This window comes from Hetaerina americana, unplaced genomic scaffold, assembly GCF_022747635.1.
Source record: "Hetaerina americana unplaced genomic scaffold, ioHetAmer1.1.p SCAF_4, whole genome shotgun sequence".
NCBI lineage: Eukaryota > Metazoa > Arthropoda > Insecta > Odonata > Calopterygidae > Hetaerina > Hetaerina americana.
Genome location: NW_027286985.1, coordinates 51,317,685 through 51,337,560, shown reverse-complemented (window position 1 = coordinate 51,337,560; position 19,876 = coordinate 51,317,685). Strand labels below are relative to the sequence as shown.

At 33.8% G+C, this 19,876-nt stretch overlaps 1 protein-coding gene across 3 annotated transcripts in view; it reads right to left on the bottom strand.

The window, feature by feature from the left end:
* Positions 1 to 19,876, bottom strand: part of Bre1 (E3 ubiquitin-protein ligase Bre1) — a 55,465-nt gene that overhangs the window by 16,523 nt on the left and 19,066 nt on the right. For 2 of the 3 annotated variants that reach the window (XM_071589806.1, XM_071589805.1), the window contains exons 12-13: positions 19,060 to 19,213; positions 8,704 to 8,874 (exon numbers count right to left, since the gene is read on the bottom strand). In XM_071589806.1, the coding sequence (XP_071445907.1) occupies positions 8,704 to 8,874; positions 19,060 to 19,213 (325 nt within the window). The remainder of the gene's footprint in view (positions 1 to 8,703; positions 8,875 to 19,059; positions 19,214 to 19,876) is intronic. The other variant, XM_071589807.1, reaches the window with a different exon arrangement.

The window sequence follows — 19,876 nt, the reverse complement described above, 5'->3', positions numbered from 1 at the left end:
ATTTCTTGAAACCATTTTCTGTAATAAATATTATATACCTCATATCAAAATTTACCTTATAAAGAAACCACCCAACTATTACCATTGCCTGCTTTACTTTTACTTCACTAAAAATTAATTTATTGGGAGTTGAAATGCTCGTTAAGATCTCAAACTAGGGGTTCAGAGAAAGTACACCAATTATGGCGGGTTGATGATACATAAGCTGCCTATACTCTTTACGGTCACTTGGTTTTTACCTACTGTGATAGCAATGGAATATAAAAGTACAGCCAGCTCAACGTTTGAAATAACTGTATCAGTAACAGGCAACTGATGTGAAAATTAATAACCTAAGTTAAAAAACTGAATGCCTTGATCGGAAAATTAGGGGAGGAGAATTAAACAGATCCACTACTATCAGCTATGGTTACTGGCCAACTCCAGATGTAGGAATATAGGTGGTAAGACAGGGAATCCCTCCTCCCAAACCAGCAATTTAGATCTTCCTTGATCCACATCTTGGTAGTCCCAATGACAGAAAAACGCAGCCTTGGAAGAGGTCTTAGTTGAAATTCTGCTGACATACATATGTTAGGATTCATACCCAATTTCATGCATTTTTGTTGAAGATGTTAACACTAGCTGCTTAATGCTTAATCAGCCTCCTAAAGAAATCAGCCAGTTCTGCCATGCACACTGTACAATTGTTGCGAGGCCTTCACACCTTTACTCAATGGAATGGTTGATGTTGGTCTGGGGGCCTTCAACAGAATCACCATGCACTTAGACCTCTTGGTCTATTATGGCAACCTATGCTTAGCCTGCCTACCACATGGAGGCAGGGGACAGAAGCACCACAGTAAAGGTATGGAGGCCACCAATTCAACCATTATCACCACCAACATTGCTTAACTTCGGTAACCTAATGGGACATGGTGCATCAATGTGGCTAGGGCCTTTCCCAACTTTATGGAATAATGACATTACGAAATAAAAACAAACTTTGTAACATTCCACATAACCTGAGCGGATGTAAGTTGATGTTAAAGAAATTCAGTCCAAGATTATAATGAAAAAAAGTCAACATATAATTTGTGTGTGATGCATCTTCATACTCAATGTTACATAATAAATTATTAAAAACAGGAATAGCTGGTTAATATACATATTATTTGTTTACATAAACACTGCTTGAAACCTAGGCAAGTTAATTTCATAACACTGCCAGGCTATTATATCACTGATGCTTTATGTCATCAAGATGTTAAAATAGTGGAGTTATAATTTACGTTTAAAGTTTATGACCCAAAGGAGGAAATTGCTGGGGAAGTAGTCACAGGCTCATTTACACTGTCTCTATTGATGCAAACACAGGAGTGAGAACTATATTGTGGTAGAGTGATGCCATGACAGTTAAAAACTTCCTTAACACAATGAAAGAATCATTATGGTGATATTAGCAACAAAACTCACAGATGCTAGTGGTACAACTGTACATGTTGACAACAGACTAAAATGGTGATGAAGGGAAGGAGAAGTAGGATGAAATGGCCACAGTAATACATAGAAAAATGTAAAGGGAAAAAATATTCGATTATGCCTGGACACTGGAATGCAAATGTTGGAAGAGACCAAGAAGGAAAGCCTTAGGATGGTACAGTTAGGGAAGTGAAATTAAAGAGACTTTAGCAATTCTTTGAACAGTGCAAATTAGTGGTGGCAAACACCCGTGGACCATCCACCATACATGTGGAAGAGTCCAGAAAGAGCATGCAGTCAATTTGATGACTACATACTTGTGAAGCTGAATAATAGAAATCAAATAAAGCCCCGCAAAAATGTTATTGAAGGTCAACAGCAACCACAATCAAGTGCTATTTAAGTGCCATCTCATATTTGAGAAGTTAAAGATTTAAAGCCACTGAAGCCTCTATGACAGACTGAAAGAAACTGAATCAACTATGAACTTTAAATGGAAACTGTCACAGAAAATTGAAAAAGTAACAATACAGTATAGATTGAAGAAAGACGGTAAGAAATGAAGCTGGAATTTAACGAGCCATAAAAAATTACACTTGGATCAACGGAAAGAATTACAAGACGACCAAGGATCGACTAAGAGTAGCGGATAATGGAAAATGATGCTAGGTGCTAGGAGAAAATGTATGTAGACTGTGGCAGGGAATAAGATAGTTTGGAGAGTTGCTACATATTAATCCCTGGATTGGTAACCCATGAAAATGAAGTGAAATTTGGGGGTCAATTCAGTTAACTTGCCCTCTAAATACCTGAGGAAGGCAACCTCTTTGAGTCATCAGTATTATGTATTTCTAACAGCAGTTTAATATTTCTGAAGGTACCAATTTAGAGACTTCCACTCACTAAATTAAATGTTTTCTGGGTAAATTTTCCCAGCTTAAAAAACTTACTTTAGCAACCATTGCTTAAACTCAGAAGAGAGTTTATCAATAATCTAATTATTTAATATTTATGTTACTAATTCTTAACCCAAGAAATTGTAGGAGATGCCACAACATTAACTTTTAACAAGTCATCCACTAAATTGCTGCATTGCAATTCTGAACCCACTAAAATGATTCAGAATACCCACTCACTTCACAGCTTAGTAATAAAAAATACTAATTTCACATTAAGTTAATAGCATCTTCATCTGTGACATCTCAGACCTCTTCCCTGCACATAATTACATCTAAAGCTATTAAAGCTATTCATGGTAACAAAATCTTTCTTAAGAAATTCTATCTATAGTTCACAAATAAATGATCCTGAGGATAATTTCTATAAAGCTAAATCATCCAATTGCCAGTTTTAACATTTTCATTTTAAATTTCAATGTCATTTTAATCTTGTTTCTTGTATAATGACAAGAAAAACACATAATAAACAGTGATACATGCTCAGGGCAACAAATAAATTAGGATATTTTCTTCAGTTCTAAAAAAATTGGCTTTACCAGTCAAATCATACAGCGGCCAAGTCTGATGCTACATCTAAAGATCTATAAAACATCTCCATTTACTGTTTAGTAATAAATACAAATGATGATAAATCTCTTCAGGTAATAATTAAACAAAAATTGGGAAATCATTGTAATGATTTGGGGAATTCTATAATTGTAGATTCAATTAGCAATGCTCCCACTAGTCACTTATCCATAGCCTTCATCATTTTTATTTATTCTCTGTGAGGGAGAAGATATGAAACCACATTTTCTGAACTCAGTCAATATTGGTTTGAATGACAAATGCTGGTAAAATAATATCGCTAGGTTATGACCTCAAAGAAGCCTCCTCTCTTTGCTTTTGATTAATGAGTCACTAATCAATGGTATTTTTTCAGTATTTAGATGTAGAAAATGTCTAAAATAAACCCATACACTAACAATAGCTGTCCTGATGATTTAAATAACTATAGGCCTACTGCAGTGCAAAACATATTTCCAAAATCATGTATACAAAACTCTTATAACATGAGTAATGCGCAAGATACAATGTGCTTTGCACCAATCAATATGGTTACCAGAGTCGAATGTTTACCATTTATGCAAGTTATTATTCAAGTCCTGTATTATTTTAATTATATCCTCTGAGCAACAGGCAAAAAGACAATGGGATTGTTGAACCATCTACACCTTTCGGCCATGTAAATAAATACTTTGTTCACTAAATGTGAAACAATTAAAATAAGAGACATCCAACATACTTAAATACACCCAACCACTATCATATGGTCATCAGCATTCTCCATGGATGCACTTAGGTTCACTTTTATTTTTACAATTCATAAAAATAAAAAGGAGTAGGTTAGGCATGATGTATAGAATGGTTAAAAATGACAAAGCGTGGGAAGATTTATGGAAAGAGAGAGAAAAACCAAACTTAAAGGGAAAAAAACGACCACAGTTTTAAAATAAAAATAAGAATGCAAAAAACAAATAAGAAAAAATAATCTTTTTTTAAACAGAACTATTGTTGATTGGAACCAGCTGCCTGGAGGTTTCATTGAGCCCTTTCCATTTAATTTTGTGAGTTTTCAGAATAAGTGCAAAGCTGTAAAGTGTATCACTGGGTGATAAACTTCAATGATCAGTGATTATTATACAATTGTACTTTTCAAAATATAGTTTATATGTGATGAGGACGGCATTACAATTTGTATTGCAAAAGTGAATGGTGTGTGATTTTGAATGGCATATGAAATTGAGGAATGTGTGATTATGGACAGAGTGTGGCAATAGACAGTGTGTATTATGTATTCGTATGGTGTGAACCTAGCCCATAGGTAATGGTAATGGTGCAGTTGGTAATCTATAAGTGTCATTGTATGTAAGAATTTTTCTCCTGTCTGTTTTTCTTGTACGTGTATGAATGTATGTTCATTGTAAGAGTGATAATTGATCAGGCTTGAGTATTGCCACCAGGACAATTACCTTATTGCAACGATAAATTCTTAAATAATAATAATAATAAAATAAATGGCCTTCCAATCTTACATTCTAATAGATAAAACCTCTTAATCTTACATTCGAATAGATAAAAAGCACGGATTCCTTCGGAAGGATAATATAAATGTAATTCTATTATCATCCTGGCATAATTTATTAATTCAAACCCCAGACCAGTTACAACCAATATTAATTATTGGTGTAAGGAAAACCAAATTACATCAAATGCAAACAAGAGTGTCTAATTATCTCATAAATCAGATGCCTAATTTACCATATTAGAAAAAAAATCAATTCTGCAGGTACCAAGCTACAAATTTAATCAGTCCACTGAAGCATGAATCTGCACAGTAGCAATGAGGACAATAAATCAATCTTCTCCGTCACAGATAGTAGCATGTACGATATGCCACATACTTGAGTTGTTGTAATACACAACCTATCTGTCCAACATAAGTTCTGTGGAAAAATTACCATGGGGAATTTTGTCAACTATTTATACAGAAGTAGGTCTTTTTGAATCATCAGATATCTCACTTAAAATATTTAAAACACCAAAAAGAGCCATTTGGATTGCTATTAGAAAATACCATGGACTGCCTTTTTATTCACTTTGCACAGGCTGCTCTTTTCTCATTTTTATACTAACTAAATTTGAACTACAAGGGCTATTCACAATTTAGTGATCATAACATTTTTATTTGCATGATTTATCATGCAAAAAATTAACTATTGTTGGTTTAATGTGACATTTATAATTGGGGCAAGATTCATTAATTTTACCAATTTATTGTGCCAGCAGCAGCTGTACCAAGTTGAAACATGTTCAGTTTACCTAAAACTGCTTCTGGTAATATATAACTTTCCACAAAGATGTTTTTCACATTGGGGAACAAGGAAAAGGCCCATGGGGCATAATTGCACGTAAGATAATAAAGCAATATGAAATGAGCACTACACTGCAGTGAAATTTTCCTTTTACCTGCACAATCATCAGCTAATTTCTATGTAACATTACAATAGGCTTATTCAGAGCCCATACTTCCCTCTGACACAGCTATTAGTTGGCTTAATTTGTTTACAGAGGGGAGATAATAAATTTTAAAGGAAGGTGGGCTTGGAGCTACAGTCCCTGGTTTTAAGGAAATAAATATTAACACTGATGTGACCATTGAAAAGGAAATTGGTGAATAACTTTAAGAATGTAAGAAATATTGAAAATTTCATTGATGCCACCCACATGGTAAAAATATTGCACATGAGAAGTGCTTGCAAGGAATGAGTTCTGAGATTGCTTACACCTGTACAATGGAACATTTGCAAGTTTGGCTGCAAGAGCACTTAAAAGTTACAGGAAGATGAGGACTTTATTTGAAGGTTATCACTGCAGATGAGACTTGCTAGATAATTTTTATCCTGAGAGCTAACTGCAAAGCCCTGAGTCAAATTATCTGTTTTCACCTACACCACAAAAAGCCAATGTGATGCTGTCTGCTAAGAAAGTTATAGTCATATCATTTATGGAATATAAGCATGTCATACAATCACACAAGCTTTTAAATGAAGCATACTATAGGGATATACTGAAAATTTTCCAAGGTCTTATAGATCACAAAATACCACATTTCAAGGTAAAATTATGGATACAACCCCAAAAATCCAAGGCCGTACACCACTAAAGTTGTTTCCCTTTCCTAAAAAATCAAAGCTAAGTGTGTGCCTCATATTCCCTAAGCACAGCACAGACCTAGCCTCAAGCGAATATTTTCTGCCTCTTACTGTTAAGAAACACCTTTGTCGGTAGCATATTTTTACCAGCAGAAGCAGTATTGAATGTTACTGTGGTGACTTTGAAGGACCTACCAAAAACTGGTTTCCACTATGTCTTTCAAGACTGGAAAAAAGTGGCACAAGTGTAATATGGACCATTAAAAATTTGTAGAAGAGTATATATGCATATCATCAAACAAGATCACTCTTATCGAGGAGCCCTAATATTCTGCTGGAAATATAAAGTCTAATTTGAAAGTGTTCTCCATTAATTCTCATGCATACAGTAAAGATGCCAAGAATAGAAAAAAATTGAAAATCTACACTTAAACCAGAACCCAGGTTAAAATCAGAGCCTAAGAAATGGGTTCCTCTTGACGAAATTACCAGGAAATCTAAAACATTAGTTGCATGATTCATTATTCTGCGAGTCCTTAGAAGAGTAACTATAAATGCTATTCCTTTATTATTTTTGCAATATTATTTAATCAGTTATCAAATTACTCTCTGATCTATGTTATTTACATTTATTAACTCAATGTATTTCTTAAGAAGTTCCTTTTTCAGTTAAAATATTTTATTTATCAAAAGACTAACAGATACTGACACATATGTCATTATAAATATTTAACATGATAAAAGGCATCAAAATAAGCTTTTTCACTGCACACATTTTTGCAGCCTAATTTATCAACTAATTTTGCCAGAAAAGAAAATTTGAGGTTTAGTTATGTTGACCATTTTCTATTCCCTTTCAGTCCTTATATGCAATTTAAATAACTGGCCATTAAAACATATACATTAATCTCATCCTATGCTTGTCTCTTTTGTTCCTTATTCATTTTTACTGATTTGAAAAAATTATATTGCCCTATAGTTATTTTTTTAAATTATCTTTAATGAACCTAATGATGTTATTGGCTATCTCACTTGGTCATCTCAATCTCGTCTCCAGATTTCATCCCTTTACAGTTTAGATAGAAGCTAAAAATCATTGAAATATTCAAGCTTAACCAGACCAAGCTCATTTTAAGTATGCAATTGCAAGAGACAAAACTTGTCTGTTGTAAAACTTGTTGTAAAGAAGGTCTTTCTCATTTTTAAGGCCCTGGGATAGACCAATTTGAACAAATTTGCAGTGCCTGAAACCCATTCATCATGCAGTGGGCAAAAATATTCTCAAAGCTTCTCCTCCACTGTATGTACTCCTTTAGTTCCCTACATTTTAACTTCTTGCAAGTTACATGGATTTTACTTTTAGATGCCTCCAAAAACTGTGCATGGCACAGCTTGTTATTGAAAATTAAAAATTTCATTGCAACAAAAAAACTTAAAAGCAACCCAAAATGAAAAATTAAACAACACGAATCACACCTGTATGAAGCCAGCACTTTAGCCAGTAGGCAAATATTTCTATGGGATTTTTTTTCTAAACTTAAGAAAAGCAAAAGTTATAATTACCTGTTTATATAATGTAATAGACTAGAAGGAAATTTTACAAAATAATATGCATTTCTAGTCTGGCATACTACTGTAGCATAAAATTTCTACAATACAACATGTTTGAAAACCTGAGATTAAAAATTATTTTTCCACTGAGAGATAATAAAAGAAAAACATTTCAATGTTAAAGAAAATATAACCATAGAGTAAGTCATCACGGGTTTTACAAAATAATGTATACCAATTAACAGGCATGTGGAGGTTAAGTGATAGTTATTTCAGTTCAACTGTGGGTAATACTTACGATTTAAATACAGAAATGTTAAAGAACAAAAAAGTTCTAAGCTCATACCCTTATGCCTTCCCCCATTGCAGATCAAAATATATAGGTACATATAACAATTTCCAGAAGGCATGAGTCCAGGTTCTACTATAAGTGAAGGTATTCAAGCTTTTAAGAATATACATATTAACAGAGAACAAAAAATGAGCTTGCTCAGGCATTACTATAAAGCAATCTCTCTCCTTCTTAATTCTTTTGGTTTGCTCTTAAATATTTAAATGAACAAATAAATGCAACTACTATCTCTAAATTCTAACAACTCAGTAGCAACACCAAATCAATCATCTTTTTTTAGATCTCAAAAATCCACAAAAAACATGCAAAACCAAAGTGGTTAGTGAACGGGAGGTTGTAAGTGGTCTAATCATAAAACCCCAGGGGGACACTTCTATTGTGGGCCTACCTACATTCTAAAGCTAATGCGAATAATTCACCTGCATTCTTACCATTCCATTTTCTTTCTTTTTTTTTTCAAATATTTTCTTTCACAATAAAAACATCATTCTGAATCGTTTTAAACATAATCCTTGTCATCAGCCCTGCCAACGAAAGGACAGCAACAAAGGGAGTGGGAGTAAATAGAAGCTGGGTGGGTAAGGCAACAACAGATGGGAGGGTGAAAGAGAGGGCCAGATTCACTGAGGGCAAGGGTTGGTGGTACTCTTGTCAATGTTGTCCCCCCAGAGAGAGAACCACTTACGAAAGGTCTCATGAGGTTAGAGTTGCAGAGTGAGGACGTCCAACAGCCCACATCTACCTGTTTCTGGGCAGCCACCTGTCTCTGTAGCTGGTATGCCTGCTCCTCCAACTGCTTTATCTTTCGGAGGGCATCGTCATCTGCCAAACGCTTACGCTCCTCTCTTTTGTTCTCCTGAAATAACCCAAGAAAAAGATACACAGAAAAATTAGATATGAACAACTTGCACTACTATGTTATTAACAAAAAAGGAATATGATGATTATTAAAATCATAGTAAGATTTACAGTTGCATGTGCAGTACAGCCATATATAAAAATGTTTGCAATACCATGAGCAATTAAAGGTAAGTATATAATAACTATAAAAGAAAAATATACAATGAATAAGTTTAGCTCAACTGTTACCAGTTCAATAGTAAAATAGTGAATGCATTATACATTTACTGATACATATTTTATACTTTGTGTGTGTTCCTTGGCCTCCTTGATCTAGTTATACACAAAACATTCTATTAAAACAGTTGTGTGATAATTGTTTCCAAAGCTTTAGATGGCTATTTGAAAAAGGAAAGTTGCAAGAATATGAATGATATCAATATTTTAAGATGCGCGTTTAACTGTTCATGGAACAAAGGGTCTGAACTTTATGATATGGGAGTGATAAGTGAATTTGGAACGTAAAATGAAAAGCAAGCACCTGAAATATTTTTACCGTAATTCAAAAGTCTGCCCCATTTTATAGTTCAAATAATCATTCACTGATGTGAGCATCGGTACAATGCATTTTATGCTAAGTCTTTTATTTAATAAATCTATGCTACTTTGATTTACGCATGGGTGAAATATGTTAAATTATAGAGACGCCTATAGCAGTTTTCTAAAACAGATAAGTTTCCTTCATGCATATCTCCCATTATATATTTACTTTTCTTTATGTTTAACTATATCAGCATAAGTTCAATTGGATCTAATATTGTTAATAACATTTTTTGCTCGTTAATAATGGTAACATTTTTCATACTTTCTTAAATTGTATCCGAGGACACTGGTCATTGTTGTCGACAAAATATTGACAACAATGATAATGAAGCAACACCTAGTTGCAAACCGTTTTATAGTGAATTATAAATTTTTATCATTAAGACAATCCTATTTTCCAGTCATTAACACAAAAATCTCCCACAGGTCTTTGAATTTGTGTAAGGTAAACATGTGTTTAAATAGCTGGCTTTAAACTCGTGGACTGTGTCGCAGCATGCATTACTATGAATACTTGCAACATTATATATATACAATTTTGTCATAATATTTTTTTCCTTGAAAGACCCCAAAATTTTGGAGTGTAAGAGGACACCTTGGTAGCGTAACATCATTAACATCTTAGGTTTAGGCATCTGTGTTCAAATTTTGGCTAATGCGAATGGTTTTTACACTTGCTACATTGCCACACAGAGTGAAGTTTGCTCTGCAGTTTGTCTCCAGCAATCGTTCCACCAGCACCTCAACATCGTTAGTGATTGCACTTTTACCCAAACATATAATTAGTGATGCAAATAAATAGAAGTAAAATAAATAGTTCCTTTTTATGCCAAGTTAAACAATGAAAATCAGAAACAAGTTGTGAGCGTGGCTGATCTATTATGCATATCAACAATCAGTAGATCAAAATTTCTACACATAACAAGAGAAGAGAATGCATCGCCTGAACAAAAGGCAATGAAAGGCCGTTTCATGCTACTATTTTCCACAAATGCATCTAAAACAGCAGGTTAAATGAGACATGGAGGTCACGGGAAACTTTTGCATCATACCATAAGTACGAGAGTTTGCCTTAATAAGACAGTGGCGATGACTGCCATAAATTTATTTAATGATCATTCTGAGTCGCACTTATTCCAAATTTTGAAGCATCGGTGAAAATAAATGTGTCCAAACAGATTTATAGTAAAAAGGAATTAGGTACATAGAAATTATTAACAATTTACTTTTATTCATTTTTTTGCTTTGACAATCACATTTGCATTCCGTTTCATTCCATGATAGAAGGTAAGGTGAGCATAATCCACAATTCTAAAGAATGTACAAATAATGCCCTCTGAATGAACCTTGCACATTATTTATTTATTTTATCATGGATTGCATTATTGCATTTTACATTCATATATATGCAAAAAGTTGTCACCTGAAACAAGTATTTTGCTTCACGAGAAATATTGTGGAATGGATTATGCTCGTATTATGAGGTTCCTCAGTATATTTTGGGCTTTTAATTATGTAAAAATGCAAAAATACATCTTCAAGTAAAGAAATAATTCTAAGTTTTCATGAAATGCAACTATTTGCTCAAAATGAAAATTATATACTGTAAATAATTTATACAAGTTTACAAATTTTTTGATATTCACATTGGAATCGCATTACTTGGATGAAAATCTATATTAAAAGACAGTCATATATGTGAACCAACTACATCACCTTTTTCAACACATTTAACAGGGTTTTAATGCAAACTGGATGACACTTTATTTCCTAGGGAATGAAATACATTTAAAAATATATGATTCCTGAAAATCCAACATTCCCAAGATGAACCCTTGATTGTATGTAGAGCATGGCTTAAGTAATAATTGATATGATACATCAAGTGACAATGTTATATAATGGTACATGGCAACATTGATTCCCTAGACCATCAAGTTTGCATTAATCCACCTTGAAATATCTATTTTATAGAAAGCCCATGGAAATTCAGTACAAAGTAGAATAACTTATTGGTGTGATTCATGAACACTTAAGATCAACAATAGTTTTATTTAGGTTTAAACCACACAATCAATCAAGCTAAATTATTATTTAGGCCACTTTCGACAAGATTGTTTTAACATACACTGATGCTAATCAAAGTACGATTCTGATCTGGTATTCTCCTTGGAATTATTTCTTAACATGCACATAAAATTCACCATAAAATACTTAACTAAGTTGCACAGTACACTTACCAGTTTTATAAAATCATTTTTTTCTCAATGGTGGCCCAAAAAACATTCCATAATCATCTTAAATTCATTCAATACAAGACTGCACCTCATTTAAGCCATTCTTTTTCTAACTTAAAATATGGATTTTGAATAAATTGATAACTAATTTGTTCCTTTTCACGGTATAACATGAAAAGCTGTATACCGTTCATCTACATTACCTTTAGGACAACTGGATCAAATTTTGAAGCAGGAAAATATATCACTAGAAATACTAGCCTGTAACTCACGTTTTTTTCACAATAGATATATTAGTTATTGCTACTTCCATGCTATACTCTTGAGAATGTAACAATAGCACTTAATGTAAGATTGGAGAAATTCTTAATATTCTAGTGTAGTGAACACTGTCCACCTAAGTTTGATGCTCAGTGTGGTAGAAATATATATTAAATATATATTTAATATTTTCACATACTATCTTATCAGTTGTAGGTCAAAATAATCTGAATACCATGGCATTTATATAATAGTGCTGGAACAATTTCAACGTATGTATGCTAATCAATCTTATTGACACTTATCATAAATCATATAAGCTAATATGAAATGTAAAAATTAAATTCACAATTATGCCATCAAATTCCTGAATTACAACATTTCAAGTCAATGAAATACGAACTACAAAATTACACAAAAAATACTGCAGGACCAAATTGTACTAAGCACACAGGCACAACACAAGCTTTCACAAAGAAAATGAAAATGTTTTAAAGATATTTTTTTGGATACAGAACTAAGAGTTTACAACATGATACATACCTACATGATGATTTGGATTTTTTTTCTGGCTGGGATACAACAGACAGTAAAATGAAACATTCAAGAAAGATAAGCATAAGCCACCAATTGTAACAATATGATTATTGCCCATAAATGATATTTCCTGAAATCATTAATGAAGTAACTCTTTTTAACTCAAATGCTTTTTTGAATTCTTTTCATTCCAGACTTAAAAAGCTGACATTTTTTTCCACAACATTTTAGAAGATTAAATAAAAAATCAAATAAAGATTTTTATGCGAGCCAGTTTTTGGCCGGATGAAGTTTTCAGACAAATTTCCCATATATATTTTTTCAACAGATTTTTCATGGACTACTTTCAGTTCTAACACATAAAAGCCTGTGCTGTTCATGATGATTATTAGTTTTGTGATAAATTTTAATATGTCTAAACACAATTTTGACAGCAAGGATTCTAAAACCACTACACTGACCAGTTGAGTTTTCAATACAGGCCAAGCTTACTTGCACACACACATATATATATATATACATATTTTATATGTATATATATATATATATATATATATATATATATATATATATATATATATATATATATATATATATTTTCATCTAGAACATAGAAGGATTTTGAACACTTTAAATTCATGGCATATAAAGATTTCATTGTTTGAGTAGCGGGAATGATAGTAAAAATAAAAGGTTTACACTATGCCATTTGTGAAGTTAGTTAGGTAAAGTATTTTCAGCATCAAATACTGAATCATTCATTTTTTCAGTTGTGGGGCACAAATATTTTGAAATTAGCTTATTGAACTGATTTTTTTACTAACTGCCATTGATGGCATGTAGCTTTCAAGTGGGCAAGGTGGGCTAACATAAATATCTTCAATGAAGGGTGATTCAAAGAAAAAAGCGAGGTTCTTAATACCTAACTACAGAGCATTATTAAAAAACGATACTATTAAGTTACTGTTGTAACTCACCAGACACCCACATATGCATAAAAGAATGGATTCCTCTAATTTAGGCACTTTACTCTGTGAGGATACAAGTTTCATTTGAACAAATTTCATGACCTATGTTTGGACATTGAACTGAAACCAGTTGAATTACATTATCTATCAGTATGATAAATAAGACATTTTGATTAAGAAATTTAACCATGTTATTAATCCTATGCTTGGTCAGTGTTACACCTGAAACCCTTAAGTATAAACTTTCTTAAGAACATTGCCTCCGCTAAATTGGGTGACCAACTACACAAGAACTACCACCACGAAATGATTTGATTTGGAACATTGAGTAACTTCATCACAGAATGACTTCCATAATTGACTTAGCAACGATATTACTAACACGAGTATGAGTACCAGCACCAATATTTGGGTCAAACCAGAAGCAGAACTTACCCTTTACTAATTTTATTAAAAATTTATTTCCCTGCCATATCCTGTGAATTCCATTCCAGAGACAGTTCCATTTTCATTATGATGGAGACATAACAAAATAATGTACAAATAAAACGTTGCCACACACAGCTTAGCTTCTTCCAACTCATATTTTCATAAGTAGCCACATCTGTCAAAAGCTTCACCAACCACACAATATGATTCACTTTCACCCAGCTTCCTCAATTTGTCATTTCTTATTTTCTCCAGAAATCATTGGAACATAGAAATTTGCACTAAGATAACACACAGTATTTTGCAATATCTGTTGACATCCATTGAAAAATCATTCAGCAGACTTTACTATTTTTAAGCTCGACCTGGAGATGGGGTTTCTTTCTTTATGTGAGAATTAACATTACTAAAATCTTTAAAAAGATGCCAAATTCTAATTGCCAACCTCTTAAACCCATAGATATTACCAATGGAAATACCTGCTAAGAAGCTTTAACACAGATAAAACTTTGGCATTGCCAAGACTGAACTAAGAAGTAACAAGATGAATTCTCAATTATCAGCAGCCAACATGATACCCTGTGTGTTAACCCACTTCTACGTAAAATCATCAAGAAAAGAAAGATAAACCCATTATTCCCAAAGATACTCTTACTTTTCACCTCACTTCTTCACTATGATGGGAAGGAGAATGCTGTGAAGAATGAGTTGCCTTGGCTGTAATTTATAGTACAGAATAAGAAAGTGCATTGTCTCTCCTGTGATACAAAGGGCTTCAAATTATTAGTTCTACTCCATTATCATTATCAAAAAGGGACCATAAACACTAAGTGGAAGTGATACAGAAGACCTTTCAAGAAAAATAGGAAGATGCTGGTTATGCGAGTTGGGTTTATCGAATAAACTCCAAGAAGGAATATCTGCAGCTACATTACCCTCTCGATACAGTGACACTATTATTAACACAAAACAATCATCATTTATGAGAATTTAAAATCAATAGAAAGATATGAAAAACAAAAAGGCTCAGATTTTAAAACCAGCACAGAGAATGGTATGATAATTTATGGTTTCAACTTTTAGAGCGAGGAGAAACAGTAATTTCCACATGCATTCAATTAACTCAGTAAGCTGAAAATTACTACCCCAAGGAAGTATTAAATGCCAAGGACCTATTTACTCTAGATGCCTACGGTAGTAGCTACAATGGTGATCTCAAAAGTTAGGTCTCCTTAGCATTGGGGACAGAGAAACTTCAAGAGGCTGAAGGCCACATTGTTGTGATTGCTGCTTCCCACACTACCAAACAAGCATGTGTGTGCCTCACTGGGATACTCATTCTTGGCTTGGCAGCCATTGATTATGGAGCTACTGTTGCACGCTACCATCAAGCGCATAGCTCACTTAGTTATTCGGTTTTTGATTGCATAAGGCATTGAACCGATCGAAATTTATCAGCAATTACTAGAAGTGTATGGAGAGAGTCGTGCTTGGATGTCAAAAATGTTCACAAGTGGTTAAAGCTGATCAGTTTACAACAATCATGTGGGTGATTGTATTCCTCTTTGGTCAAGCCATGAAAATTCAAACAAACACCCTGTGCCAGTTAAGTCAAGGTCACTGTGTTTTGAGATAGAAAGGGGGTATACTTTTCATCAACTCTATGCCTGGTGGGACCATAGTGATTGCTGACAGTTACTTTGAAACACTGGAAAAACTCATAAGGAAAATTATTGAGGATGAATGCTGAGCAAGAGCGTAAGCATTCTCCACCATAAAGCTCACACAAATGTCGCCAGTCAGAACATCATTCTCCTTCAACAGATTGAATAAAGTATCATCACCCACCCAACCTAGAGTCTGTACTTGGCACCCAGTGACTAACCCGTTCCCAAAAGTTGAAAGAACATTTGGCCGGAAGGTAATTCAGCTCCAAAGACAAGGTGAAAGATAAGGTTCAATGCTTTCTCAAGGACATGGTTGCAAGCTGGTATGACATGGGCATACAAAAGCTGTCTTTTATCGACAAAAATGCATCAACTGAAATGTGTGGTTGAATTGTATTACAGTGGAACCTCACTTAACAAGTATATTGCACGAGGAGTAATTTGCAAATCAAGCAAAAATATTGGTCTTGAAAATAACTCGCTTAACAAGCAACTTTTTGCTAAATTAGTGACAAGGAGAGGGGAATTCCCTGATTCATAGCATGCCTGATATTGCAGTTTGTCTCTAGCACTCGTTCTGCTAGCATCTCAGCATTGTTAGCGATTGCAATTCTCTAAACATATAATTAGTGATCTTTTTATTCAAAGGTTAACAATATGTAGTGTATAGTTCTTAAATTGATCCTGAAGAAATCTGTAAGAGAGCCATAAGAAAATAAAAAAAAAAATTTAAACTGGAAATGAAAAGTAAAATCAATGAAAATCGGGAACAAGGTGTGAGCATGGCTGATCTATAATGCATATCAACAATCAGTAGATATCAACGATTGACCTTTTCCGCAAGGACACATGGTCTCCTGTAGACTAAGGAGACTGAAGTCTCAAATACAGTGACATGAGTATCTACGCAACAGTTCTTCAAGTATTCTCAACGATGTCAAAAGGTTGCTTCTCATATGCATAAACAAAAAGCAATTGCAATGTGTCACCATTAATGAAAATAATTTGTGAGAAGGGGAAAGTGATTTTCGCCAACATCATTAATAAGATGTCAGGTTCATCAACAGCTGAACAAGTATTTTAGGGGAGCAGTGCATGGTTCGAGAAGTTATAAAGAAGAACCATCATCCAGGGCATTGTGAGTTATGGTGAAGCAGCAAGCTCTGAGTCAAAGGTAGCAGAGAACTTCATTGGTGACTTCAAAAAGCTCATAGATATCATGTGTTACCTGCCACAACATGTTTTCAATTGTGATGAGATGGTTCTCTTCAGGAAGAAGATGCTGAAGAATTTCTATACATAACAAGAGAAGAGAATGCATTGCTTGACCACAAGGTAATAAAAGGCCGTTCCAAGCTACTATTTCCCACAAATGCATTAGGAGTTTTAGGGAAACTTTTGCATCATACTACGAGCATGGGACTTAGCCCTACTGAGGCCGTGGCGTTACCCACCATACATTTATTTAATGATCATTCTGAGTCGCACTTATACCAAATTTTGAAGCATCTGTGAAAACAAATGTGTCCAAACAGATTTCTAGTAAAAAGGAATTGAGTATGTATTATAAATTATTAACAATTTACTTTGGTTTTTTACCTTGACAATCACATCCTCATTCCAGCTTGTTTCATTTCATGATAGAAGGTAAGGCAAGTGTAATCCACGATCCTAAACAATGTGCAAATAATTTTCTTTGAATGAACCTTGCACATAATTTATTTTTTTTTTACCATGGAACGCATTATCATATTTTACATTCATTTATATGCAAAAAGTTGTTTCACTAAACTAGTGTTTTGCGAGAAATATTATTAAATGGATTATGCTTGTATTATGAGGTTCCACTGTATTTTTAAAAACTGACAAATGTTTGACCTTTAGAATTTTGTAAATATTATAGAAATAAATGGATTTCTTTAATAATTAAAAATAGGCGACATTTTTGGATTTACCCTCGTATTGCAACTTCATCATTCTGTCATAGATTTCATTAATGATTCCCGAGCAGTGACCTCAACAGGACATCTAAATCATTTAGTGACACTTGCACTCATATAGCCATTCCAAAAATTAGAAACCACTTCTACCACATTCTAATTGATGGCTTCATCCAAGTTAGTGTTTAGTCGACTAAGGTGATTTGCCATTCATGAAATAATGCTCGATTAGCACATGAGATTCTCTTCGAGAATATTTTGGAAATAACCTGACTTGCTTCAATCAAACTAACTCTAACCAAAGAAAAATAGACCAATCCTGTCAAAACATATCAAGTGTTCCATCATGAGATACTACAAACAGAAAATAATTTAGATACATGATAGTGGTGTCATCTCAGTGCGTCTCCAATGACTTTTCAAACTATCGTCATAGAGGAGGATAAAACTGAAGTTGACAAAAGGGCAAAACCAAATGTTTGCTCCCTGGATTAAGCATAAGTAACAGGAAAGCTTAAGGATTGACAAGACTTTTCGTAGAGTAGTCTGAATACTGCTTTATTTACCTTATGCAAAACACCATATATTATAAACCCAGAGAGAAAAATCTTCCATTTAGGGTGGTCCTTGCAGTGGATAAGGCACCAAGTAATTATTTTCCTTTGCTGAAGCTTATATTGAAATTTGAGTTCTTACCATCTAATACAACTTCACTTCAGCAGCCTTTGGACCAGATGATATTGCAGCCATTAAATTGTATTTCAACTGTAGAGGTTTTGCTAACCTTTTTCCATGATGGAGGCAAGTCCACCCCTAGGAGTAAGTGACTGCTGGAAAAAAATTTATATTTCAAAGTCTAATGAAATAATAACGGAATCCTGGGATGAAGTGAGAGGTGAAATGGTGAACTATCGCTGAAAAACATTTTAGTCTGATACTTTTCAAGACTTCGGAGGTTTTCACGAATACTGAGGAAATACACTTAATATTGCTTAGACACACTGTGGTTAAGACTTTCCAGACAAGGACAAATTGAAGTGGCATAATTTTCCATGGTGCAGCCAATACTGAATAAGATTTGGAGGCACAATCTTTGAGTGAAAGCAAAAGCAAAGTGGGCAATGCAGAGTATGAAAAACCAAAGTAAACGTAAAAATTTAGAGTTATTTGAAGCAGGAAGAATAAAAAGAAACACAACTGGAACTTGATCCTTCCATTAGTGTCAGGTGGTCAAGAACAGTCTAAAATCAACTTAACCTCTTTACTTTTTAAGGAAATCCAAAAAGTCAGTTGTCTTTCTTAAATCCTTCGCATCTGCCAGCAACAACATTAAAGGTCTGAGCACATCCAAATCACAGGATTAGGACCAGACAATTTTAATTAAGGCAAGTTTCAACCTTAACTTTCAGGAATGTATTCTTGTCAAACCTTATGATGTTACTTGAAGTTTGTTATGAAATTAAAATAAATTCTAATGCTGAATTATTAATACTCACATGGGAGCGTACTCACGTGAAAATCAAGAGGGTAGGTGCATATGCAGTTGAAATGTTACAAACCTGCATCTTCCTCAGCTGAAGTCTTAACTCCTCAAGCTCGGCTCTTATCTTCTTCTCAGCAGCCATCAACTGCACTTTATCTCTTTGTTCCTTACTAACACCCTTGTACATGTCCAATAAAAGCTTCATCTCCTTCTGGTCATTTAAGGCTTTCCTGAATATTGAAAAATATGGGTTCATAAGACAATGTATAAAATCATATACATTAACCATGGCTTAAAAGTAATAAGAAGCAGAGGGAAGTAATGAGTTACTTTGACATTTTGGCAAGGAGAAACAATTTGAACATAAAGGGAAGAAATTAAATATTAGTCAAGCCATGTTTAGTTTAAGTTTATCACAATTTTGCTAGTGGAGGGTTTTTGGGTTTGGTATTGGGAAGTAATTGGGCTTCACCTTGAGGGTAAATATACTCTTAACACACACAACAATAAACATACTCTATGCTACTTGTTTACAAAAGGTTTTGCTACATGGAATGGCTTTATTTTAATTTTATTCATTTTGTTCAGAAAATCTGTAATACAATAAAGACAAAAAGATAAGATGAAAGACCGCTGATATTGTTTTTTGTCTTTCACTTGCATCATCCAAAAGCTGTCAATGGATGCGGCATGGTAGCAGAAGATTTGTATCCCCCAGAATAGTTCAATTTTGTGGGGCAGGTTTGAGTAAAAACATGGCTGATAAAAGGAAGGCATGCAAAGTCCATGAACCTGAAAACCATCAAAATTTCCAAATAAAAGTTTAAGTCTAAAAAATAAACAAAGCGATACAGTGCTTAGAAAACATAAAGAGTGTAACAGTGACAATGCAC